This window comes from Vulpes lagopus, chromosome 5, assembly GCF_018345385.1.
Source record: "Vulpes lagopus strain Blue_001 chromosome 5, ASM1834538v1, whole genome shotgun sequence".
Lineage (NCBI taxonomy): Eukaryota > Metazoa > Chordata > Mammalia > Carnivora > Canidae > Vulpes > Vulpes lagopus.
The window spans coordinates 111572370-111598601 of record NC_054828.1 but is presented as its reverse complement, the minus strand read 5'-3'; the positions used below and the strand labels follow the sequence as shown (position 1 = coordinate 111598601).

General features: G+C 53.0%; 1 protein-coding gene across 4 annotated transcripts; it reads left to right on the top strand.

Annotated features, from left to right (window-relative positions):
• The first annotated feature begins 296 nt into the window (after positions 1-296).
• On the top strand, positions 297-24298 carry FOSL2 (FOS like 2, AP-1 transcription factor subunit). Of its 4 annotated transcripts, none has more exons than XM_041754805.1 (4): positions 297-1241; positions 11345-11596; positions 16963-17070; positions 19553-24298. In XM_041754805.1, exons 1-4 carry the CDS (start codon positions 1143-1145, stop codon positions 20069-20071), a joined length of 978 nt encoding a protein of 325 aa, XP_041610739.1. In that variant the 5' UTR covers positions 297-1142; the 3' UTR covers positions 20072-24298. The 4 variants fall into 4 exon arrangements, with proteins under 4 accessions (XP_041610739.1, XP_041610740.1, XP_041610741.1 ...); XM_041754806.1 differs by lacking the exon at positions 297-1241 and adding an exon at positions 1739-2308; XM_041754807.1 differs by lacking the exon at positions 297-1241 and adding an exon at positions 2322-3858.
• Positions 24299-26232: the final 1934 nt, after the last annotated feature.

The window sequence follows — 26232 nt, the reverse complement described above, 5'->3', positions numbered from 1 at the left end:
CGCGGGGGTGCGCGGGGCGGGGACGGGCCGGGGCCGCCTCGGCGCCCCCGAGCCGCGCCGCCCGGCGCTCGGCCCCGCCACCGCCCCCCTTCCCCGCGCGGGCTGTGCGGCTGGCGTCAGCGCGGCCGGGAGCGGGGCACGGGGGGAGCGCTGCGCCCGCCTCCGCCCGCGCCTCTTCCTCCCCCCCCCCGCCTCCCCGCCTCCCCGCGCGCTCCTCCCTGCAAGGTGGAGTCTGGGGTTGACGTGAGTGAATCCACATGGTACAGGGGCTGGAGAATAAAGAGTGTGGAGTTGAACTCGTGCCATTGTAGTGACTCATCTCGGGCAGAGCGCAGGGGCTCCGAGCGCAGCGACGAGCAAGTGAGCGGCGCTCGGCGGGCCCGGGAGAGAGGGAGAGAGGGAGAGAGGCGCGGCCGGCGAGGCGGCCCCGCCGGGAGCCGGGAGCCGGGCGCCGGGGGCCGGGGGCCGGGAGCTGCGCGCCGCAGGGTGCAGGGGGCGCCGGGCGGCGGGGTCGCGGGGCCGCGGGGCAGCGGGGGCCGCGTCCCTCTCAGCAGCGCAGCCGGCACCGCGCGCGCCGGGCGCGGGCTCCCTTCTCCCCGCAAGTGTCCGAGCGGCTCCGAAACTCCGGCGGCGACTCAGCCACAGGAAGTTTACTCTCCGCTCCTTTTCTGAAAGGAGGAAATAGAAGTTTCTCCCGGCGGGCGGGCGGGCAGCCTTTCTTTTCGCTTTTTTCTCTTTTCCGCCTGTCTGGAGTCGGGGCCCCCGGACCCGGCAGGCGGGACCCGCGGGCTCCGTTTCTGTCCGCCCCGCAGCCTCTGATCGGGCGGGCGGTGCCGGCGGGGCGCGGGCTGCGCGCGGGAGCGGGAGCGGCAGCGGCAGCGGCAGCGGCAGCGGGAGCGGGAGGGCGCGCGGGGAGGCGCCGGGCGGCCGAGAGCAGACGCGCAGCGCGGGCCCTGCGAGGCGCGGTCCCCGGGCCGTGCCGCCTCCCGCCCGCAGCCGCCGCCGCCGCGGAGACGCCGGGCAGCCGAGACCGGAGCCCCAGGCGCGGCCGCAGGGAGCGAGCGCGCAGCAGCCGGTGCGCGGCCGCGGCGAGGGCGGGGAAGAAAGACACCCTGTTTCCTCTCGGGCCCCCACCGCGGATCATGTACCAGGACTATCCCGGGAACTTTGACACCTCGTCCCGGGGCAGCAGCGGCTCTCCCGCGCACGCCGAGTCCTACAGCAGCGGCGGCGGCCAGCAGGTAGGTGCGGGCCGGGTGCACCTGGCGGCGGGGCGGCGGGGCGGCGGGACGGCGGGGCGGGCCCCCGCCCTCCTCTCGCCGCCGCGGCCTCCTGCTCCCTCTCCCCCCGTTTTGGGCTTGGCGAGGACACTCCTACCGGGTCACCGTTGCAAGTTTTGCATCTTCCCGTTGTCCTGTACACCCTGCTTCTCCCACCACTTAGAAAACAAAACTGGAGCGAGGAGTGGGCTAGAGGAGCCGGCTCACACTACATTCACCCAGGCTCGCTCCGGGAATTCCGGCCCCCCCGGCCCCCCGGCGTCGCCTTCGCAGGAGCCTGTTAGCTGCTCCCCCAGAAACCCCTCCCTCCTCCCCCTCTGCTCCGTGGTGGGCAAAACAAATCTTGGCCCCCACTGCCCCCCCCATCCAAGGACACTATTCCTGTGGGAAAGCCCCCCCCCCCCCCCCCCCGCTCTCCATCAGTCTTAATTTCTGAAAGAGGTTAGGGATTCGGAAACATGGTTGGGCTCCTCCAAGTAATCCAGAGTGAGGGCGAGGGTTGTCGCTCTGGGAATAGGGTGCGAAGGTCAGGGGAGGAGGAGGTCAGCCTCGAGAGGCTCGGGGCCTGCCCCTTTGTGTCCCTGCGCCCATCTCTCTCCTGTTAGGGTCAGAGAAGGAGCTTGTGCTGCCGCCAGAAGGGGCACCTTGACGGTCTGGGGGGTACCTGGGGCAAGGACGCCTGCAGAGAGAAGTGGGGGCGGGGGGGGGGGAAGAGACCTTTGCTTAGGCTCCTGGGTGGTTCTGGAAGCGGAAAAACAACTTGTTTCTAAAGCAGCCGGACTGGTTTGCACTGGAAGGATTGTGCCTGCGATCTGTGGCTATAAATACCAGAAAGGTGCTGGTGGGGTGGTGGTGCTGGTGGGGTGGTGGTGCTGGTGGGGTGTCTGCCCTCTGTAGCAGCCCCCCCCCCCGCCCCCAGGTTTCAGAGGGAGCTGGCTTAACAAACACGGCCACTACAACCTGAAGCCCATCTTGGTCAGGATCTGTGGAGTCTCTAGCCAGGTTGGCTGCAGCCAAGAGTTGCTCTGGTAAGGCAGTGGCCTTGGCTTCTTAGAAGCCAGCCAGCCAGGAGGGGCTGGGGTGGGCTTAGCCCAGTGTGGTGGATCCTGCCAGAAAATAAAATGGAAAAACGGCTCTCTTTGGGATCTGAAGAGGGATACCTTGTTCCAAAGTGATTCCCCATACTTGGTGAGTCCCCAGAATGGCTTTTCTCTATGTCCCCTGCATCTTCATAAGCGCCCACCCTAGAGAACCTAGTCTGTGCATTGAGGGGGTGCATTCAGCACCCCTTTAATAATGAGAACCAAGGTGATGAGTTTTAATTCTTGTCCTAAAAGCGATTTTGTTTGCTTTCCAGTCCTGTTGGTGATTTTAATTGAATCCAAATATCATTAGGCAATGGGTTGGAGTCATTTATACCCATTCCCTTACTCTTCAATTCAACAAGCTGCCAAAACATCCCTCTCTTCCCTGGATCCAAAAGAGATCATTTGATATCTTGTCCCTCTGCTGTTGTGGGTTTTTGTTGTTGTTGTTGTTGTTGTTTTGTTTTATTTTGGTTTGTGGCAGTTATCACTGTAATATGAAAATCTTGCTGCCTGGCTTTGCCCAGACCCTGGGGCCTGAATGGGAAGTCAGACCGGACATCAGTGGCCCAACTGAATAATCTGTGTCACTAGGGCTTTGAGCCCAGGATGTGAGCGGAGGCAATTCCCTGTTTTGGAAGAAAATCAGACAGGAAACCAGTGCTAGGAAGAAGGAAGAGAACTCAGTCCAGCAGGGTGTAATGGGGCCTCATTACCGAAGCAAAAAGCAGCTGTGGGCTAATTCCTAGCATGCTGTAACACATGAGGATTTTGCAATTAGTAATAACTAGTGCACGGGCTTCTCGCATATACGCCTGCCTGCTTGGCCCGGCAGCTTGAGTGAGGTGCCTTTCAAACCAGAGGGATTGGCAAGGTAATGCGGCTTTGGACAAGTTTCTCAGCCTGTCCACTCCTAGGGGAGGGGGTGGGAGGAGGGGGGGGGGAGGTTTTTCCATCCTGGCTCCAACTTGGAGCAAAGCTGTTCTGTGGTCCTCAGGATTGACTTGAGAGGCTTTTGTTAACTTCCCAAGTCTGTGCTAGGACCCCACCCGATCTGGGGCTCAAGGTAACTTTATTACATACCAGATACAACTTGTAATCACTTTATTTCTCTCTGCTTCCTTGAAGGGGAGGCTTTCCTGGCATTTAGGGCTGGGCCTTCCACCTTTGTGGCCTCTCAGTGGACCAGTCGGTATAAGAGAGAGGGTTCTCTGGTTTTTCCCTTGGGCCAGTGAATATTATTTTTTCCTGATCTGTTTGTTCGTGGGGCCTCATATTCCCGATAGGTTTGTTGCTGTGTACTCAACCCAGAATTTTCTTCTCTCTTAGCTTAATAAAGCTTGATTTTAGCACATGGCCATGAGTTCCAGGGACTTCGGAGGGGTGGGGGTGGGGGGCAGATAACTCTTTGTTAAAACCACTCTTCTTGTATATGGCAGGAACTTGAAGCATGAAAAATATTTCCTGTTCCAGTTATAGTTTTAATCTCAAAGGTTGGTCATTGGCGATTTTGTTTTGTCAATAATAGTTGCATACACCTCCCCCTCCTGGCCTTTTCTGTTTATTGTTGTTGTTTTCTCTCTCTTCTAACTTTCCTAGGAAAACACCTCCCAGATATATGCCCTGCCTGGCTGCTCGACTATTACCGCTTCAGAGCCTGAGCATTACGCAATCAGCCAGTTACACAAACACAGGTCATTTCATAACTTGTTTTCATCAGCTGGGCCCCCTTTTAATGAAAAAACAAAACAAAAACAAGACCCAGAACTTTTCCAAGGCTGCCATTTGTCTGTTCCTCAGATAACTTGTGAAAATAAACCAAGAGGGACAGTTCCTTTCTGGAATCAAGGAATACCAGACTAGCTCTCGTCCTCGGCAACCGCCCTTTCCCAAGAGACAGACAGACAGACACACACACACACACACACACACACACACACAAAATTCCCCGGAGTGAACTTTTGCCAACTGTACCAGGCTGGGACATTCCTCACATCAAAGAACTTTTACCAGAAATGACTGTGATTCCCAAGTCTGTCCCAATCACACCTCTTTAGTGCCCCCTACCGGACATTCTTAGAAGAGCTGTCTGGGGAAGGTATTTTTCCAGCCTCAGACAGTGTTAACTTGGTGAGTTTTCGGAATTCTTAGGATTTTTTTCTTTTTAATTCGGGATAAATAAATGCCATATATTTAACAGTGGTTCGCTAGGAGCTGCCTGACTTTGAAATGCAGTTTTTAAAAAAAATTTGTTCTAAATAAAACCTGGTTGAAAAAGGAGTGCTTTTTTTTTTTCTTTCCCTATTTCGATGTTGGTCTATTCTTTAGGGTGCCAGGAACAATGTCTTCAACTTCCCAAGGCTTGTTTTCTTGACGTGTTTGTATTAGGACCCTGGGGATTGTTTGGGAGGGGGGGGGGTCTTCAGAATTGGTGGGAAGGTGGGAGGTGGATATTAAGGGTTTGGTGCCCCTCTCCCCCCCCCCCCACTTTTTTTTTTGTGTGTGTCTTTGATCTTGTAGATGTTGTAGATTAGGATCAAACGAAATGTTATCCCAGGAATTTGTCTGTTCTACTGATTCTTGTTGGTGGAAGTCAGTGTCACTTTTTCATCAAAGTGAACTGGGTAAAGTAGCAGTCATGTATTGTCTGAGTGGCTGTTGAATTTTCCATTGCTTTATTTTTGCCTGCCTTATTGTTCAAGGTGTCAAGTTAGGAGCCTCTTTTTTTGTTTGTTTTGTTTCTATCTCTCTCTTTTTTTTTAAGGATTTTATTTGAGAGAGCGAAAACACGGGAGGGGGAGGGGCAGAGGGAGAAACACGCTCCCCATGAACAGGGAGCTGAGCAGGGGACTAGATTCGGGGGTTTGATGCGGGGGCTCAATCCAAGGACCCTGGGAACATGACCTGAGCCAAAGGCAGACACTTAACCGACTGAGCCACTCAGTCAGGTGCCCCTTTTCATTCCTAACTTATGCAAACACACCAGAACTTATACACCCAGGTCACTGTGGTGCTCTTTGTAATTATTCCTGGAGGAGCCTAACCACTTCTTTGACTGCTGTGGCTCTGTCAGACTCACGTTTGACAACGCCCCTCTTTTGGAATCGCCTTCAGCAGATTCCTTCAAAAACCGTCCCTACTCACAAATCTTTGTCCTTTTGAGGGTGAATTTTGATATTTGGAAGTTACTGAAAGATGGGACATAGAAGGAATCGAGTCTGACATAGAAGGCACTGGTGATCCAGCTGGGTCCAAAGCACAGTGGGACCCCGAGGCATTTTGATCTTGATTTCAAGAGTCCGCCTGGGAGAGCAGTCACCAAGACAAGGCACAGCAAAGGAGGCACTTTTGCCATCCATACTTTAGATTTTTCCCCCCTCTATTAAACAGGAATTAAGGTACTGGTTTTGAGAATTCATTGTGCTCTATTTGTTGAAAGGGAGGAAAAAAAGCCTCATTACTTTGTGGACATGTTGCATGCGGTGTCTTTTGATGGTCACTACATTTCAACAGGACAGCAGCTGCTTTGATTGAGGCGAATAGATCTGTTCCAAACCCCACTCGGTAACTCTATCCCTCTGACTCACTGGGCCAGAGAGGGAAGACAGGCATTCTCTTGCCCACCACCGTCTCTCCCTGGCAGTGACTTGGCCAGGCTCACCCTGCTGTGGTTGAAGGGAAGATCAGATGCCATGCCCTTGCACTGAGTGCAGAAGGGGGTACCCAGAATAGTGAGAATTCCACCCGGCCCCCAACACCCCCCGCCCCCCACTCCCCTGCCATGCTTTAGAGCCGGGCTTCTGGCCGGAAAGAAACTGGGGAAGCTGGGAGGTAACTCCGTAAGGTCCACTTTGTTCCTCCCTTGTTTTTCTTTTCTTCCTTGCTTTGCTTCACCCCGGCAGTTAGGACGAGGGGGAGAGGGTGGTTCTCCTGAGAGAAGCTGGGAAAGAGAGGAAGCTGACAGGAGGCTGGTCACCTGAGAGAGTGTGTACTTTAAAATCTGGGGGAAATCATGAGTTCTTAGGAGCTATTTCCACTGTGACACAAGTGGCTTTCTTCAGCTAGGAAAGGTCCAAGTGATACCCAATGCAGAACCTGTGAAGACTGGTTGAATTCCATATAGAAGGCTTTGGAGAACATCCCCAGTTTAAAAAATAGCATTGGAGTCAAATTGGACCTTGGTTGGGTGTCCTGGGGTGTTTGAGGCAGCAGTTGTCCTTTCTCCTCTTCCCCTGAGACAATCTCTGGTCATTTTGGAACTTTTCTTTTCCCATGCTGCAAATTTTATTTTATTTAAGATTTTATTTATTCATGAGAGACACAAAGAGGCAGAGGGAGAAGGAGGCTCCCTGTGGGGGCTCTGATATGGGACTTGATCCCAGGACCCCGGGATCACAACCTGAGCTGAAGGCAGATGCTCAACCACTGAGCTGCCCAGATGCCCAATGCTGCAAATTTTTGAAAAGGGGTTCTTAGGAGAAAGAAGCCAGTCCCTTTCCAGACAGGCACAGTCATACCTGCCTGCCTGCTGAGACAGGTCACAGATATTCATGGGGTTCATGGCTTGAGAGCTTGAGGGCCCAGTCTAGAATCAGTGTGATGGCAGAATGCCTGGCTGAGTGGATGGGCCAAGAACACCGACCCTCAGTGCACCTCAAATGCCATTTCTGCCTAGCTCAGGAGTTTTTGGGCTAAGCCCTGCCCATGTCTGCAGGAAAGGGGAACCCAAACCCTACTTCTTAGACCCTGATGGAAAAGACTGTGGTTGTGACCCTTATTTTTGAATCCAAGGCCCAGCTGTCAAGTTCAGGCAGGTCATTTTCCCAAATCAAAAAGTGGTAGGCTGTAGGGACTGTTCTGACCTGATGAAGGTGGGTGATTCTAGGGCTCTGTGTTCTGAGCTGTGTTCCTTGTAGGTTGTGAGAACAGGACTGAACAGCCCATGGCACCCTTACATCCAAGGACTTCAGGATAAAGAAGGGTTTTTATGATGCCCACAGACCCACGGCAAAGCTTATAAGGGCTCAGACTTCAGCTTTAGGGTATGGAGATTCAAACTGGTGAGTGAGACTTCCTGAGTTAAAGAAAGAGTTCTCTCTGTCTCTCTCTCTCTGGCTTTCTTATTTCCTTTCTTATTATTTTTTTTTCCCCCGATGTGAGCATTAGGAGAGGGAATGGTCCTCTAGAACAGGGGTCGGCAAAGCGTGGCCCAGGTATTTTTGTAAATAAGGTTTCATGGAACACAGACACACCTGTTTGTTTATACCGTCCGCCGCTGCTTCCACGCTAGACGGCAGAGTTGAGCGGTTGCGACAGAGACCGTGTGACCCACAAAGCCCAAAATATTTACTATCTGGCCTTTTACAGCCAAAGTTTTGTCAAACTCTGCTCGAGGAGGTCGGTGGGGGCCACTTTGTCCTTTTATAGACATCCCTGCCCACCCAGAAGTCAACAGGATGACACAGTCAAATAAAGCATTTGGAGGCTTTGCCAGGCTGGAATGCCACTTGGCCACCCGGCGTCTTCCATCCTGTCCCTGGAGGGGGAGAGCTTCCTTCTAAGGGGGCTGGAGGGCCCCAGGGGATGCCAGGGAGGTCCAGGGTCCCCTCCTCTACCTCCCCACCCCTACCCCCGCCCCCAGGACACACCTGTGCTGCAGCAGGGCTCACTACCCTAACGCTTTCAGCAGAGAAACCCCATCTTGGTGTCTGTTCAGTATCAACCCTTCCACAGAGAACCGTGACTTATCCCAGCATGAGGTTTGACTGGTTTCTGGGCCTGTTGTCAAAGAAGAGTGCCGGGCTGACTCCCAGGACCAGCAACTCCTAGCCTCACCTCCTCTCTCCTACACCAGGGTAGCTTTCTGGGTAATACCTCTGGAGCTGAGACAAGTCACAGCTGCTAGATCTCCTTTAAACTTGTGGGAGCGTCTCAGAGAGGCTCCTCCAGGAGACAGAAGCCTTCTGGATCACAGCCCCAGGCCCCTCTGGGGATGGGACATTTTTCTCTGCACTTTTTAGAGCCAGTGTGTTATCCAGATGGCTTTACCTCTCTCTGAAACAAGTTGTACATGCACTTAGAGGCAGTCATTACCCAGTGCCTTGTTTTTACTGCTGTCTTGTTTTGTCTAGACCGAGCCATAGCTGCAAGGAATCTGGCTGAAGGCCGGGGAGCAGGTTCTATCGACCTAGCGCGGTGGGCCTGGAGAGGCCCCAGAGGGACTGAGAGCCACCTCCTTATTCCCCAGGGATCTTAGCCTCCACGCCGTGCTTCAGGTTTCTTGCTTGCTTCCTTTAGGCTGAAACAGGAGCTCTTTTGTTTCTTGAGATGCCGAGTGAATTTTCTGGAAGGTGTCCTGAGAGAAAAGCTGACGGTTCCCTCACAGAGGTGCAGGGTCACATTAAACCCGCGTGCTGGATGCCTCGGGTGTTCTTCATACCCGGAACCTAACCTAACTCGGGGAGGAAGATGGAAGAAAAATGTTGGGTGCTTCCCAGGAGTGGGCAGCTGGCGGTCTTTCCTGGAGCCGCCCCAAGCAGAGCGGGGAGACACAGTGACGCACCATCATGGCGGCGGCACGGGGAGGATGGTGCCGCCCGGCCCTTGTTTGGCGCCGTGTTTCTCAACCCTGGCTGCACGTTAGAATCTCCTCGGGCATTTTTTTTTAAAGAAAAATACCTTATCAGAACCCCACCCCAGACATGTTATTTTAGAACTCTAATGGTGAGGCTGGCTCCAGCTTTGGTGTTTGGAAAAGGCTCCTCAGAATATTCTAATAGGCAGCCACGGTCGAGACCCACTGGTGTGCTCTTATGGCCCGTGATTATAAGGAGCCGCTTGTAATGACAGTGCAGTGAGTTTGGTGTTCGGATTCTCCCTCACACACAGGCAAACAGCCCTCCGTGGTTTTGCGAAGGCCTCAAATCCAGGTCTCCTGGCTCCAGGTACGGCGCTGACTTCTTGCCACGTCCTCGCCTCCCATCCAGCCGCCCGGGAGAAACGTAGCCGACTGGGCCTCTGGTGCTTCTGCACACTCGGCCTCGCTCACGTGCTCTCAACACTCTGCCTCCTCAGGCCTGGCTCGGTTGTCTACGTTTTCTCCTTGAAGATCATTTCCCACTTGGATTCTTCGTTCAGTGCATCCTTCCTACACACACACACACACACACACACACACACACACACGCGGCTCAGTCAGCTCCTGATAAAAAGCCGAGTTGTCTTTGCCTTCCATGATGACTCAGAATCTTTGGTACTTCTCTTAGAATTCCAGAATCTGTTGCATGGGTAACTTCACGGAATCCCAGAATTCGTTGCACTGGTGGCTCTCCTCGTGGAATCTTGGAACCTCTGGTGCTGGATTGTGCTTTCTTCACTGAGCCCCTTGCCCTGGGGCTCCTGGGGTGGGGGTGGGGGTGAGGGGGCAGTTTGAGAAGTGAGGCAGAGACATTCATTCCACCACCCAGATGGTCAGGCAGCTGGCAGGAGGGGAACGAGCAAGGAAGGGTCCCCAGGTCCCTCAGTTACTGTGAGGTGCTCTAAGCTTCACTTGATTAACACAACAGGAATCCAGGTGTCGTCACCAAGGACAGAAACAATGGTGGCAGCTGGCCTTGCTGTTAATACTTCTACTCCTGGTTGGGTCTGACCAGGCCAAAATAGGGGGGATGCTATAGCACCCATGCCAAAGATAGCAGCATTTTATCTGGGGTTGGGCCTATGGGGCCTTCTGCGTGAGAGGGATGGTCTGTAGGGGCTCCTGGCTGGGATGAGCTGATGCTCTGAGGGCAGTTGGGGTTGGTACCAGTGCCTGGGCCTGGATTTCGAGGAAGAAAAAAGCCATGCACAGCAGCTTGTGTTGTACCACGTTTGGGAACCTTGGCCTCTTTATCAAGCTGAACTGTGTTTGAATCCTGACCCCCATACTTATGAGCAGGGTGGCCTTGGACAAGTTACTTAATCTCTCTACGCCTAAATTTCTGCCTCTAAAAAGGAGATAATGGTAGTTCTTACCTCAGAGTGAGAAGTAATCAGATAATTGAGGTCAAACACTACCACAGTGTCTGTCATTTAGTAAGTGCTTAGTAAGTGACATTGACTTTCATCATGTCACCCACCCGGTTAGGGAAGAAAGAATTTGCAGAACCCTTATGTGGAGACGGGAATCACCTGAGGGTAAGCACTCCCTGAGCGGAGCTTTCCCCTGAAAAGCTGGAAACCTGAGAGGGAGTGTGTGTGGGGGCAGGGAGGTCCTTCCCTTCTTTGGCTCACTTTCTAGTAGCCTGCCCTGAAAAAAGGCCAAGACCAACTGCTAAGGAGCGTGACCCATTTTAGTGTTTGTACTCTGTCATCATCTTATATTTTAAATAGAATGCTTCCTGCAGTATGTTCCGGAGAGTTCTGCAACACGATCTGGGCATAAGTTGAGAGACAGGAGAAAACTCTGAGCTAGCAGCACTGATGTTTCATACAGACACATCTATGAACACAGATATGTAGGTAGAGAGAGAGTGTGTCTACTCTAAGCAACATGGTGGTCAAGGGCCGGGAGGAGGACAAGGACTTAGAGGGAAATCTGGCCACAAATGCTACCACTTTTCAGTCTCATGAGTTGGAAGGCAGCTTTTTGTAGACCTGGCCTCACCCTGGATCGGGTCACAGCTCCATCCTACACCTATTTGGGAAGTAACAAACGCAGGTATAATAAGCTTCCTGGTGACCTTCGTTGTCCCAAAGCTGTAATATGATTACATCCTCATGAGCCACCTGGAAATGGGGTCCCGAGGCCCTCAGGGGAACAGATTTGACATGGGGCCTCAGGAATAGTTAAGATCCCACTCATTCTTGCATGTCCAGGGAAGCCCACCCAGTGTTCCGAGCTTGGCCCCACAGGCACTGACTCTGCTCTCCCTCCTAGCTCTGCTTGTCCTCTTCTGCGGGGTACTTACTGACTCAATACTCTGTTTCTCCTCATTTCAGAAATTTCGGGTAGATATGCCTGGCTCAGGCAGCGCCTTCATCCCCACCATCAACGCTATCACGACCAGCCAGGACCTGCAGTGGATGGTGCAGCCCACAGTGATCACCTCCATGTCCAACCCGTACCCCCGCTCGCACCCCTACAGCCCCCTGCCGGGCCTGGCCTCTGTCCCTGGGCACATGGCACTCCCAAGACCCGGCGTGATCAAGACCATTGGCACCACCGTGGGCCGCAGGAGGAGAGATGAGCAGGTACAGCTCAGGTCAGGGTGAAGGAGCCACCTCGGTGGCTTTCGGAGCCTCATAACATGGAGTGTCTTTCCGTGTACCGGTGAGGGGCTGAGGCAGTGTCCTGGGAGCACTGAGGACAAGAGGGAGCTCGGGACTGGGGGCCCGTGACCCTCATTGTTGGAAGCAGAGCTGGAGGCCCAAGACTCAGGCCTGGCTCTGTCATCTTGCTCATGTCCCTTAGCATCCCAGAGTCTCAGCTTCCTCAGTTGCAAAATTGGGATAATGGTACCTGCCAGACAGGACTTACTACCACGCGAATGAGATCACATGTGGGAACACACACTGTATGTGGTAAGGTGTCAGCAGATGGGAAGGATTGTTAGGGACTGCCTACAGCTGTGTCCTTCCCTGATCCATGGCAGAGGGGCTGCAGGCCAAGCGGCCAACCAAATTCTGGCCGGGAGCTCTGGTGGATTGGTCCTTAATTGTCACCTGGTATCTGTGCAGGTGAAACACTCCGCAGACCCAAAGGGTCACCCTCCAGGCCCACCGTCCTTGGCATTCCTGCTTGGTTTCCGAGGCCTCTGGCTTGGAGCAGGATCCCATTTTGAATACTTGGAATGCCCGTCCTAGAAGTGCAGTAACTCTGGGGTCTTTGGAGTCTGCTCAGCTGCTTCAGCTAACAGCGTGTGATGGGGGGGGGCAGGTCAGACATCAGCTTTGTCCTCCCCTCAAAGGGCTCCGCTCTGAGAAAGAACCTGGCAGGGAGGGACACCAGAAAGCTGCTCTCTAGACACTGTCTATATACTCAAAAGCATGTCATCTGTGTTAGTAGTGAGCCAAGATAACGACGGGCCCCCTGATTCCCAAAGGCAGAAATCAGAGTCCTGCATAATAAGAGGGGATGAGCCTTCAAAAAGCTGCCTCTGTCGTCCTTCACAGATGATGCAACCAGAGCCTAGACAAACCTGCCTGGGGCCACTTGGCAAGAGAGTGAGGAAGTCTGGACCCAGTTCCCTGGACTCTCTGTGCGGTGCTCTTTCTACAGTACCATGCCCCCATGGATCCAGGGAAGGGAAAATACTTTAGCAGTAGGATCCCTCTTTGAAATGAAATATTAGCCTGGAGAATCACTCTTATCAGTTACCACCATCCACTTGCATTCTGGGATCCCAGGTCCACAGTTTCCCAATACAAAAACCTTTTGCACATGGGCTGCTGTGGAGAATCATGGATCCAGGGCCAAGAGTCCCCAGGGTGCTTAAGATTACAAGGGTTCCTACTCTGAGGAACTGGAAGCATTCACAGGATCTCCATTCCTCTGAGGACAAAGCTGGGCCTTGAATCCCCTACACACTGGTTTATTCTGTTAATGGCAGGACCCCACAGGGTGATGTGGAGAGTTGTGGACACTCTAATAGTTGCTGCTTGCAGTTGCTGGGCTTCTGCTCCTGGGACAAGTGGCCGATATCCCCCTCTCCCCCACTGTTACTTTCCAGAATTGTAGTTGTCAACATTGCAGTAATGGTAATCATACTGTCCTTTATAAAATATGCTTCCTTCAGGAGCCCAAGGTGTCAAGCTTTACAGTCACTGATGAGCTGGTACCATGTTATGGAAGTGACCCCTAAGTGAGAGCCAGTTTTGTGAGGGACTTTCGAGCTAGCAGGACAAAACGTACGATGTGCTGAACATTCTCCATTCCTTTCTGGGCCGAGCTCACACTAAATTTAGAAGCTGGCGTCCGGATGGGACTTAGGAGACCAGCTTTTCCAATTTCCCCTCTGTACCCATTTCACAGATGAGGACACAGAGGTCTGGAAAGGAGAAGGGTCCCGTCTAGGGTGACACCATGAGTTAGTGGCAGAGCCAGGGCTGGGATCCACCTCCTCTGACCTTCAGCCCTGTGGTTTTCCCAGCATACCACCTAGGCGTGCCTTAAGACAATCTGTCTGGAGAATTTCCTTCCTTTTCTGAGAGGGAGGGAGAGAGCCAGGAGCATTTTATCCCACATCACTTAGGAATTCAGACAATCATCCAGCAGCTCACAGGAGACCTGGGCAGTAGCATCCTGGAACCTTGGCTCTTTGGGTTCCTAGCCTGAGGGTCTTCCTCTGAAGCAGACTTCCGCCTTCCTGACCCCTGCCAGGGAGAGGAGCCTGTTACCCAGAACCAGCATGGTGCCTCGCTAGCCTCCTCAGAGCTTGCCCAGAGGCTCCTCTGAGGCCAGTGGTGGCGACTGAGAAGGCGGGGAACAGAGAGTGTGGCTTGTGGGTAGGTACGTGGTGGCGCTGACACACTAGAGTTGTAACTCTGTTGGTGTCACCACCCCTCAACACTTCCTATGCTGACAGCTCCCGCTAGCTGCCTCATATCTTACAGATAGGGGAGAGACTTCTAGGCTAATCAGGAGGCCAAAAGTTGTTCGGAAGCTGCCAAGGGGGAAGGGAAGCTAAAATGTACTACAACCATCTCTTCATCTTTTCTGCCCGTCGTCAGTGAAGGATGAGGGGCTTTTCTGGGCCTCAAGGGGAGCCCTGGTAGCCCTTTGAGTAGAGAACCCAGGACTGCTCAAATGCAGGACTGCAGCAGGGCCAGCAGGCTCTCTTGGTAACTGTTGGGCTCAGGTTGAGACAGGTTTAGGAGGAGCAAGTACTTAGGACCTCAGCCAGGTGGCCTCATGACCTCAGCTGGGCAGCCAACCCACACACAGAGCAAAAGGTATCCAAGTGGGTGAACTCTGGATCTCCGGTTCATCTGGACTCTTTCAGGGCTCTGAGAAAGCATCAGCAAAGGGACCTCTGATTTATATCTTTTCCCTCCCAGCACTTTCTAGTAGAAAGGGCTTTCACACTGCATCTCATCTAATCACGACAGAAACTTTTTGGAAGATAGGACAGGTCCTAGCAATCCTATATTCTTTTTTTTTTTTTTTAAGATTTTTATTTACTTATTCATGAGGGATGCACAGAGAGAGGCAGAGACACAGGCAGAGGGAGAAGCAGGCTCCATGCAGGGAGCCTGATGTGGGACTCGATCCAGGGACTCCAGGATCACGCCCTGGGCCGAAGGCAGGCACCAAACTGCTGAGCCACCTAGGTGTCCCGCAATCCCATATTCTAAATGGGAAATGAGGCTCAGTGATTTGTCCACAGCCACACAGAAACGCCGTATCTGTGTTCTGCTCTCAGGCCGCCGTGGACTGCTCAGAAGAGAGGATGTGGAGCCTCTGGCTTTCTGGGGGGAGATGGAGGATTTCCGAGGCTGGGACTGAAGACAGGGCTTGAGGATGGAGGTGGAGCCAGGATGAACATGGGCTCTAAGAGCAGGCCTTTGGAAGGGGCCAGGGAGCTAACAGGGCCGTTACCAACTGGGCGGGCTTTCTGTGCCCCAGCTGGAGGCCACTGCAGGTGACAACAGAGGCGGTGAGGGCTGAGCTGGGCCTGGCTCTTAAGCCCAGTGCAGTGCCATCTGGGAGGTTGTGAAGGAGCATGGGGAAGGTGTCCCGGGAGTGAAGGAGGCCCCAGAGGCAGACGCAGGACAAGGCAAGGCAGGAACACAGCGGAAGCCCTGGGAGACAGGGACCTTCCTGGCAGTTGTGGGAAGCTGGTAGGTCTCCCTATAGCCCACTAGGCTTCCTGCCCCCACCTCGGGGGGGCCACATGGGGGCTGGGGGTGGATTTGAAAGTTGGGAAGGCAAGGTGAGCCTCTCTATGCTCTGGTGGCCTGATGCCTCAGAGAGAGGTTCTTTCTGAACAGTTAGTTGACTGGCTTGCTTCCATGCCAATGTTTGGAGCATTTGATGTAAGACTATGTGGCACCTTGGTTGGGGCCACGGAGTTTCCTCTGTGTAGACAGGGTGGGGATCCTCCTCTCTGATGCTGTGCCCTGCTTTGCCATCTTGGACATGACAGCAATAGAACTGCAGGCTGTAGCGAGCACTATGGACTCTGACCTGGGCCCAGCCAGGGCCACAACTCCCTCCCTCAGGGGGTGGCTGGCAGTGAGGCAACATCTCTCATTGGGGCACCTCTTCTCACCTCCTCCAAAAGTGGCTTTGGCTTTTCGCCCCCATGTTGTCCCTTGAGGGTAGGACCCAGATCTTATCCCACATGCAATCTTCTAAGCCCCCAGTACTGTGCTTGGCACATAGTAGGTATGCCGTCATTGTCTGAGAACTGCATGGGATGGCCTTTCTTTTGGAATTATTTTCTGCCTTGGCCCACAGCCATCTCCTCGAGTCACCTCAGCCTGCGAGGGGCACTGGGGTCACAGGAAGGGCTATACGTAAACAGAGCGTCAGCACTGTGTCGAGGAGCAGAGTTCTTGCCCTAGGGCATGAGTCACAGGCCTCTATCCAGCCTCCTTGTAAGGAGCTAGATTGTAAACTCTGCAGGGGGATTTTTGTTCATTTGGTTCTCAGATAAATCTCCAACCCCTCAAACCATGCCTGGCACATATAAGTTTCTCATTTGTTGAATGAATGGATGTGGTGGGCAGCAGGATTGAATGTGCCTGAAGGCTCCTTCTCCTTTTGCCTGTCCTGTCTAGCCTAGCATTGTGCCAGGCCCACTAGCGAGTCCCCCAGGTTGAACGTTGAGCAGCTGGCACTCTAGGGAAGGCAGAGGAAGTTGGGAGTGGGATGGCATCCTTGGCTTACCCCCTGGCAGTAGAACATCCCCACCCCCCCAGGGTGGTTCTTACTGTCGGCCTAGCTACTTAACCAAATTGGGATAATGAGGCTTGCAGAGCTGGCAGGGTGGTGGGGAGGAGTAATTAGCCAGGGTTTGGAAGAAGCTATTTAAATGGGTGGGGCCAGGCCTGGCTGGTATGAGGGGACTCTGGGGAAGAGGCCCCAGCTTCTTCTCTCTGTCCTTGGCACTGAATCAGGGCTGGCATGATAAATGCTACTATCTTGCCTAGGCTGATGAGTCCCTGACACATGGCTGCCCTGGCCTCCCCTCAAACATGGGATGTCACCTTCCAGGGTAGGTTCAGCCCTAAGTGTCCTCCCTGGTGGCTACAGCAGTGAGCCACGTATTCTGGAACTGCTCATGCCAGCCACCACCCTCTCGCCTTTCTCTCCCTGCACACTCAAAAAAGGAAGGGTTTCTTTTTTTGTATCTTTAAAAGTTTATTGAGTTATTTGAGAGAGAAAGAGAGAGAGAGAGTATGCGTGCACACATGAGGAGGATGGACAGAGGGAGAGGGGGAGAGAATCCCAAGCAGGCTCTACCCTGAGCACAAAGCCCGAAGTGAGACTTGATCTCACAACCCTGAGATCACCCAGGTGCCTCTCAGCAGAGTTTCTTAAAATACAGTTAGAAAACAAAAGCTGGTGGAGCATTTACTCAAACCTAATCATGGTCCTTGACTTTGGCCTCTAGCTGTCCCCTGAAGAGGAGGAGAAACGTCGAATCCGGAGGGAGAGGAACAAACTGGCTGCGGCCAAGTGCCGGAACCGACGGCGGGAGCTGACGGAAAAGCTGCAGGCGGTGAGGAGCTCTGTGTGGGGTGGGAGCACTTCTGGGTGGACAAGAGCAAGAGGCCTGGGGCTCCTGGCCTCCCACCCTCTCCTTGTCCACTAGTGGCCTAGAGATGAGTCAGGGTGGACAGAAACAGCCCTTTGAACACATGGGTTTAGCACCATCCCGATTAAAGAAGAGAGAGGGAAGGGGAGAGGGAGGGAGGGCCCACCAGCCTGGGCCCAGGGAGGGAACCGACTCAACGACTCAACAGCCTCCTGGGGCCTAGCACCCTTTCTTACTCAGCACCTGAGCGGTCCCTGCTCTCGGACCTCCCGGGGCCCATGGTTGTCAGATGGTAGAGGGTGCTGGCATTGCTAGGCCCTGGGAGCCAGCGCAGTCCCGGACCTACCCACTCCAGGGCTGTTTCCCGTGGTTCCCGCCGCCCCCATCCCTACCACCAGCAGGAGTGGCCAGATCATCCAAAGTGATCCAGTTTGGGCAGGGGGAGACCTGCTGTCTGGGCCTCTTGCACCTCTGCTGGGTTTGAAGCTCTCTGGGTCTCATGGAAGTGAACATGGGCCAGCTGAGTGGTACTGTCTTGGGGTTTTCTCATATCCTTCATGGGCAGAAGGATTCCCCACCTCTGCTATGAGCCTGAAGCTGTCACCTTGATAGCTCACTCTGCCCATGTGAGTCACTCTCCCCTGCTGCCTAATTGCCCACACCTGGGGGCCGTGGCCCTGCCTTTCCCTCTTAAAAGCCTGACCTGACCAACTTCACGTAACTCCCTCCAGGGCCTAGCCCTAGGATGGGCTGAATGGCTTGTGGAGGAAGCCCAAAGCCAGGACTGACTCTTCTGGGTGGAATGTTTTCAAAGCAAGGACATGAGAGAGACTGTTGACGGTCCTTACGGTGACCAGGCCAGGGAGGGGCTTTGGAAATCACAAATTACCTTGCACCTCCTGTGTGACTTTGAATGCTCCTGGGACCATCCACCTGCTTATAGCTTCCCTTTGTCCATCCGGGACTCGGAGCCCTACCTCTTGGGGATTGAATATGTACTGCATGAATTCCCCGTGGCCCATGGGAGTGTCCGGTGGAGGTGTGTGTCTGAGCATCGGCAGGGCAAGCAGATGCTCTCTGTCACTAGGTGAAGAGATCCCTTAGTGACCTGATATCCCTGGGTAGACTCCCCCAGTGGAGTCCTCCCACCACTTACCTTCTAAGGAGCCAGGTCCTCTGGGTCGAGCCTGGGTGCTCCCTACACTAGCCCCAGAATAGCCCCTCCTCCAGGGCGCCCTGCTTTCCTCTTCTCTCCCTCCCCCAGAAGCCTCACACCCTACTCCCCCGCCGCCCCACCCGCCCTAGCCACCCAGGCCCCTGAGCCACATCCTCCACAGGAAACCTCTCAGAAGCTCATGACGTTCATCAGACCCTTGAGACAGATGGAAACTTTTTTTTCACTGTGGAATATGCTGTACACTGCTTCGTGAAGCTCTGGCCCGTATCATTGCATTCTTGAACAGGAATCTGTGTTCGGGGAAAAGTGGGAGGAGGCCCGTGACACACACCTCTGCATCTTTCATACCTGCTCCCTCCACGTGCTTTTGCTGCTTCTCTCTGGCTTTGCGTCAGAGGAAGGGGCTGAGTTCCTTGTGGGGGGACCCTGCCATCCTCACGTGCCTGCTCGGGGCCTGTCGGGTTCCTCATCTTTTAAAGCGCGGGGACTGAACGGAATGTTCTCTGAGGGTTCTGTGTGCCCTGAATCACATGCTTCAGAAATTAGAGCAAAAAAGGGAAGTGGGGCAATGACAATTTAGCCGGGACTGCTGGAGTGCTTCCTGCCAGCCTGGCGCCGTCCTTGGCTCGTGTGTGCAGCTTAGAGTTCAGTGTTTCTGCACCCACAGGCGGGCTGGATGGGGTTGAAGGAGTGTGAGAAGGAGAGAGGGCTGAAACTACATGCCATGCTCCCTTACCCCCACACCTCACTGTAACCCTTCAAGGGTAGCTGGGGGCAGTCCTGGCAGTGAGGTACCAGAGCATGGTAGCAGATGGACTCTAGAGTCAGATCTGTCGGGGTCAAGTCTGGGCTGCCCTACCTGCTTGCTCTGTGACGTTGGGCAGACTACTAAACCTCTCTGAACCTCAGTTTCCTTGTCTGCAAAATGATGGAAAATACCTGCTTCAGAAATCTTCTGGAGGATTGTTCTGCGGTGTCTGGCACAAAGTAAGCCCTCAATCGTGGCAGCTAATTGTTGTTTCATCCTTCCTCCAAGCCGACTTTCCTCCTTTCTCAGTCTGGAGCTTTGGACATGAAAGTGATCTTGAGCCTCCAGGTCACTTAGAAGCAGTGGGGTGTGTGGCCAGGGTTGTGAGCTGCCTGCTTTCACTGTTGGTCCTCTGAGCACAGTTATGGTTTTCCCTTTCTCAGCTGGTTTCAAACCTCCCACCCCTAGCAGATCTCTGGCCAGTTCCTGTCCCTCACACACTTCTCTTTCCCCTCCTGCAGGAGACAGAGGAGCTGGAGGAGGAGAAGTCAGGCCTGCAGAAAGAGATCGCTGAGCTGCAGAAGGAGAAGGAAAAGCTGGAGTTCATGCTGGTGGCCCATGGGCCCGTGTGTAAGATCAGCCCCGAGGAGCGCCGATCACCCCCTGCCTCTGGGCTGCAGCCCCTGCGTGGTGGGGGCGGTGGAGTGGGTGCCGTGGTGGTGAAACAGGAGCCTCTGGAAGAGGACAGCCCCTCATCCTCGTCCGCCGGGCTAGACAAGGCCCAGCGCTCTGTCATCAAGCCCATTAGCATTGCTGGGGGCTTCTACGGGGAGGAGCCCCTGCACACCCCCATCGTGGTGACCTCCACGCCTGCCATCACTCCGGGCACCTCGAACCTCGTCTTCACCTACCCCAGCGTCTTGGAACAGGAGTCACCTGCATCACCCTCCGAGTCCTGCTCCAAGGCTCACCGCAGAAGCAGTAGCAGTGGGGACCAGTCATCGGACTCCTTGAACTCCCCCACCCTACTGGCTCTGTAACCCAGCTCCCAGGGGGTCCTCGTCTCTGCCTCCTTCCCAGGGACCAGCACCTTCAAGTGCTCCAGGGCCGTGAGGCCAGGAGGGGGACCCTGCCAGAGAGCTTCCCAGCTCGAGGGAGACCTAGGTGGGGTTTGGTGGTGAGGCGCCCGAGGGCTTCAGCAATCTCTTAGAAGTCACAGGACCTCCTCCCTCGTGCATCCTGCAAAGCAAATCCTGTTTCTTGAAAAGCCTTGGAGAACTTGGTTTGGTGGACTCAGGCATCTCTCCAGCTTCTGAAGAGCCTGCAGCGGGTGTGGACCAATCCTGTGCCATTGTTACGCTGCATCTCTGGAGTGACGGTGTCCTTCCCCACCCCGCCCGGCATGCTCAGTGCCTTTTGGTTTCACCTTCCCTCTCTTCACCCCTTCCTCCCCCCCAGTGTCAATTTCACTTCCTCTTGGTTTTTATCAAATTTGCCATGACATTTCATCTGGGTGGTCTGAATATTAAAGCTCTTCATTTCTGGAGATGGGCAGCAGGTGACGGACTCTTCTGCTGGGGCTGACTTGTCCGGAAGGGGACAGTCAATGTGCAATACAGAACCTTCCCTCCCTTGACACTCCTCGGTCCACCACCATCTCCAGGACCACCAGCAGGGCTCCCTGAGCTCTCAAGGAAATGCTGCCACCGCTGGGAGGCTCGGAGGACCCTTCCTCCCCATCCTTGGAGACAACTTTTTGGAGGAGCGGCTTGGCCAGAAAACAGGGTGTGAGTGAGACAGCCGGGGCGCAGGTTGGGTTTGCCAAATGCCTAATTACCAGGGCAGGAATAGTGCCAACAAGCCACGCAGGTGTCCTAGGCAGCTTCCCTTACCTGGTGTCTTGAGCAGGACGTCTCCTATAATTACTGCCTTGCCATCCTGCCCCTGGACCCTTCTCTCTAGACCAGGGAGGCGTCCCTCCCTAGGAACCACATGTCGCTCCAGGTCCCTACTGGCTCTGCCCTACCCCAGCCTGGCTTTCGGGGTGACGCCACCCACGGAGATTTAATGAGCGTGGGCCTGGCCCCTCCCCAGATTGCTGCCAGGTGGCCCTTCCGGAAGCCTCAAAGGCACTTTTGCAGTGGATGGAAAGGTAGGGGAGGAAGGAGGGAGGCAGAGTGGGATTTGCCTCTCAGTGAGATGCCAGGCCTTTTCTACCTTCTGTGGTCCCCTACAATCTGATGGAGTGCTTTCTTTTTTATATACTCCAACCCCCACAGTGCTCTGCAGGTCGGGCCAGCCAGCTGTGAACCGCTGGCCCAGAGCTGTTGCTAAGGCTTGGGGCTTACATGCCATTCCTGGGGGCTGCTGAAATCAGATAAGATGTATTGCTTCCCACTGCTGGAGAGGTGCCCCCTTCCTGTGGGGTAGGGAGTGGGGAGTCCTCCCGACCTCCTGCAAGAGCACAGCTCAGCATGGTCCCTGCTTCCCACCCCTCTGAGCCTTTCCCTCCTGAGGGCATAGCTCTGGCTGACCCTCTAGGATTGGCCTCTGCTGGGCTAGTGCCCTGGGGGAGACCCCGCTGTTGTGATTCAGCTCTAGAGATCATTGTATGATAATTTAAAATTATATAGATATTATTTAAATCAAACCCAGTGGGGGTTAAATTTCAAAGTTCGTCTGGGGGAGGGGAGAGAGAAAGAGATTCAGAGAGCGCTGTGACACGTTAGCTCACACGCCCAGGCCTCAGAGCTGGTCCTTCCTGCCCATCCCCTCTCCATGCACTAGAATGGAACACGGAATGGAGCAGCAGATGCTATGGAGCACGGAATGGAGCTACAGCCCGCTATGACCTGAAGGGATGCTTGGAAGGTTAGGCCATGCAGAGCGTGGAGATTAAAAAAAAAAAAAAAGGATTTTGTCCAAAAATCCCTTAAAAATGTTATTTCCCACATTCCTTGGCTATGAGGCTGCCCTCCAGGTTTCCCAGAGGTTCTGGGAGGGGCACTCCTTATTAGATTGGGCAATTGAGTTTCTGGCGTCTTCAGATTAATTGAAGACACAGAAGTCAGCCAGGAATAGCAAGAAAACCGGGGTGTGCTCAGCTCTGAAAGGCTTAATCATCTCAAGAGGTATTTGTGGCCAATTGCGAGCTATTTGCTTCTTTTCTGCATATATATACATATATATTTGCATATATATGTATACATATTTCTTAAATGAAGCTGCTTTGGTGTTTTATTTCTAAAAGACCCTTTGTGTCCCACTTTGCACAGCACTGATCCCAAAGCAGGACCCAGTCTGTGACTCGGGGCCAGGCTGGACATTCCTGAGACAGTTTGGCTATTGTTCAGATTTCAAGCTGTGTTGGCTTTGGGACCAGCAGAAGGCCAAAATCTACCAATCCATAGGCCTTTAGAAGCCTCTAAACTGTCCCCTTCAGGACCCTCTGGCTTTGTTCTAGGAGGTAGTGTTTGGCTTCCCCAAAGCCAGAGGTTATTTGGGGAAGGCTGAATATTCACCCCTAACTCATGAGCACGTCCTTCTTTACTTCTTCTGGCTTGTTCTCTGAGTTCATGCACACACACCATTGTTCAGAATTACCAGACGCCAGGCCTGCTGCTTTCTCCTCCGTGGCTCCAACTAAAGGAACAGCTGCAGTGGGGGTGCCTTTGTGCTTGGGCTGGAAACTGCTGTGCTTCTCCTGTGTTCCCAGCCGTGAGGCAGCTGGTGTGAACTCCAGTTGGGCTGCAGGCAGCTCTGGGACAGCATAGGGCAGGCACTCCTTGACAAGCTAGTATGCACCACACAGTCCTCTCCGCCACCTGGCTGGCCTCTCTGGGATCAGTCCTCTTCCTGGCTGAGTGGTTGGGGACAGCTGCTGACACAGGAAAGAGAGGAGATCCCAGGTGAAGCTTAGGCAACTGCTGGAGCCAGCTGTAAGCAGAGAGTTCACGGGGGGAGTTTTCAGAAAGAAATCATTGTTCTGCCTGTGAGAAAGGCCAGGTGTGTCCACCATGGCCAGTCAAACAAGCAACTCAGCCAAGAGCCATCAGAGGCTACTGCTTCCTTTTTCTCAGGCTTTGGGGTAGAGTCTCTGCTCTGCTCCCACTTGGCTCTGAGTCTAAGGGAGGGCTCAAACCATAAGCATTGGAACTTCTCTCCCCTTACCCTGATGGACCAGCAGTGCTTCTGCAATCTCACCATTTCTCTTTCCGGTCGGTCTCCTTCTGGATCAGATATCACATGGCCCCTTTAAGAAGGAAAGGAATAAGCACCTACTATGTGCCAGGCACTGTGTTAGGCACTTTTTGTAAATATACCCTCTTTAGGATAAGACTAAGGGATGAGGGTATCCCCTATTTAAGGCCCCCAAGTAATGGATGAATGAAAACACTTGGAGGTGAAAAGGTCTTTCTTCAAAGATCTGAGGCAAGATTGCCTTCAATCTGAGGTTGGTTCTCAAAGACACCCCCCCCCCCATATCCTCCCGCCTCCAGACTTCTGTTCCCTCTCCCTCGTGATGTGCTCCTTTGCACTCCTCAGATGGTTGGAGGGGTAATCTGAGTCCTTATAGAATTTGTGGACCAATAGGTATGTGACGTGTGTAACTTTCTTTTTAAAACTTAAGGGGTCTTGCTACTTTCTGCTTGTTGAGTCTTCTTGGCATTCATCTTAAAAGCCAGCATCTCACTATTTATTGACAGGTTGGATGTGTGCGTGCGTGTGTGTGTATGTGTGTGTACGTTTCCAGGTGTGCCTCTTGCTACTTTTAAAAATTCAGTCATCCCACTACTCATTTGACATCTTTTCATGCTTCTAGTGTTTTGGCCATACATCAACAGAGGGCTTTCATTTTCCAATGCTGATGTGTTCAGGAAAGGCTGGGTCAAATTTTGAGTGGGGGATAGGAAGGGGAGGGGGAGAAGAAATTGACATTTATTTTATTATTTATTTAAAATGTTTACATCTTTGTGTTGTACCAAGCCTGATGAGAAACAGCATTAAAATACTCGGTTCCTCTCTCCCTCTCTTTCTTCATTTTTTAAAAAAAAATTTAGGCTAATGATGCTTTTTTTGTTTCTAAAATGATTTGTGACATGTGCTGTATAAACTGTATAAAATGGTTCTGTTTTTAAAGATGGATTGTCATTCCTCTGGGGACAGTGGTCACCAAAAAGTCTACATTGTAAGAGAATACAAGGAAAGATCCTGCCCTGTTCCTCAAAAATTATTTTCTCTGTATGATTAAAAGTTTATTCCATTTATTTTAGTTTGTGGTTACTTGATGTGGAGGAAGAAAATATTCGCCTTTGTATAAAGAATAGGTATCAGGGTGTCTTTTCAGCAGTGAGAGATGTATATATCGTATTTTGGTATATAGTGGAAAAGCATAAGCTCTGTGCATCTGTATTTGAGATATGTCATTGATGTGGAGTAAAGTCTGCTATAAGATTCTGGAGGCAAACAAGTTGTACAAGATTCCTATAGCTCTACGGGGAATTGAATTACCTTTCTGAGCATCTTCTTCTTTTCTTCTTCTCCTTCTCCTTCTTCTTCTTTAAGTATTGGTGAAATGGTTCCATTGGAAAGGCTTCCAAATAGGCCTCTCCAAGCAGGACCACAAGCTCAAAAGTCTTTGTATAGCTTTGAAAATTGAGGAGTAGCTCTGCTCTGAAGCATTTCTGGTGGTGTTTTCTGTTGTTGTTTTGTTTTGTTATTTTACTGTAATACAAGCCTACAGTATTTGCACTAAAGAAAGCTTGTTAGACAAAGCTTGCTGCTATGGAAGAAAGAACATATTAAAACTTTTTTTTTTTTTTTTTTTTGGTTAGCTTTTCCACTTTCAATTGAGTAGTTTTTGTAGAATAAAATGAATTAAGATTGAAGAGCCTCTGATGGTTGGTTTATTCCATCCTTCCCCCCCCCCCCCACCTCTCCTGTCACTTCTCTTTTTCTTCTAGACTTTTCTATTTTTGGCCTTGGGGATGGAATTGGTCTCTCTGGTGGATGGGCAAAGCAGGGAAATGGCTCTGCTGGAGCCTCTTTCTGCAACGGGGTGAGGTGGGCCAGTGGTTGGCACGTAATGCTGCCCCGACTCCTTTCTCCTGCTTGTCCCCTTGACCCTCTTTCAACCCCTCCTAATCCTGTTCCCCCTTCTCAGGGCCTCTCAGCTAGCTGCCAACTACTGCCAAGGTATGAGCCAATAAAAGTTCAAGGTCCTGTCCCTTCCTGGGGGTATTTTGTTCAAACAGGTTGGCTCTGGAAACCCAAGAATCTTCAAAGAACCAATTAAATGTATCGCTAAGATTGTCCAGGTGAGCAAATGAGATCATGTGCAGGAAGGGCCTCTGAAAAAAACGGAGGCATGCACATAAGTGGATGATCCCATCTCCAGATTTTCTTCCTGAAGAGACCCAGGTTGTTAGATGAGGAACTGAGAGGTGTCAGCCCGGACCCCATTGCCCAGGGTAAAGGGAGCACATCTGTTCAGGGCCGCTCTTCCCTTGCAGCGTAGATGATAGGGAGGCAGAGCTATCGTGAGTTCATGCTTGTAGCGGTTGGCAGCTGGCTGAGAACTGGCCCCTGACGTTGCACCGGTCACTGCAAATCTGCTTCGGAGGAGTTTGGTGTGTGGGCCTCATTCTCTGGAGGACCTGAGAGCATGGGACTGGGCATAAGATGAGCCCTAAATCCCCAGCCTGTGGCCACTACTCAGTGGCTGTTGAGTTCTGAAGAAAGCCATTTAACTGCTCTGAGCCTTTGTCTCCATGTCTGGAAGGGGGGAGGGTAAAGAAAGTACAATAAGAGGAGGAGGAGGGTAGCTCCTCCTTTCCTTCCTGAGAGGGCTGGGCCCTGTGGGACAGGGCACTCAGAAGTTTCAGTGCCCCTGCCTTCTAGGAACTTCTTCTGCCCAAGCAGACACCATGGAAAGACGTGTCTCTCTTTTTCTGCACAGCGGCTGTGTCCCCCGGTTGTGGAAGTGTCAAGGATTGCTGGGAACGTTCACACGGGCTTCTGTCGGCTTCAGGGACTATGCTGCCTGGGGAGCCGCCTGTGCTCACGTGTCTCTGCGTGCCTCTCATGCCTTGGCGCTTCCATGACACCTTCCATCTTCCACTAAGACTTCAAAATCTCCCTTGTTTAAATTTCCACCTCTTTGTCCACATGGCAATTAGAGAGGTCGATGATTGCCAGGCAC

What these genes read in the sequence shown, in the direction of transcription:
- FOSL2 (XM_041754805.1), top strand. Translation starts at nt 1,143, where the DNA reads ATGTACCAGGACTATCCCGGGAACTTTGACACCTCGTCCCGGGGCAGC. An exon ending in GCAGCGGCGGCGGCCAGCAG is followed by an intron (nt 1,242 to 11,344) that starts GTAGGTGCGGGC and finishes TCCTCATTTCAG; the next exon opens with AAATTTCGGGTAGATATGCC. An exon ending in GCAGGAGGAGAGATGAGCAG is followed by an intron (nt 11,597 to 16,962) that starts GTACAGCTCAGG and finishes TTTGGCCTCTAG; the next exon opens with CTGTCCCCTGAAGAGGAGGA.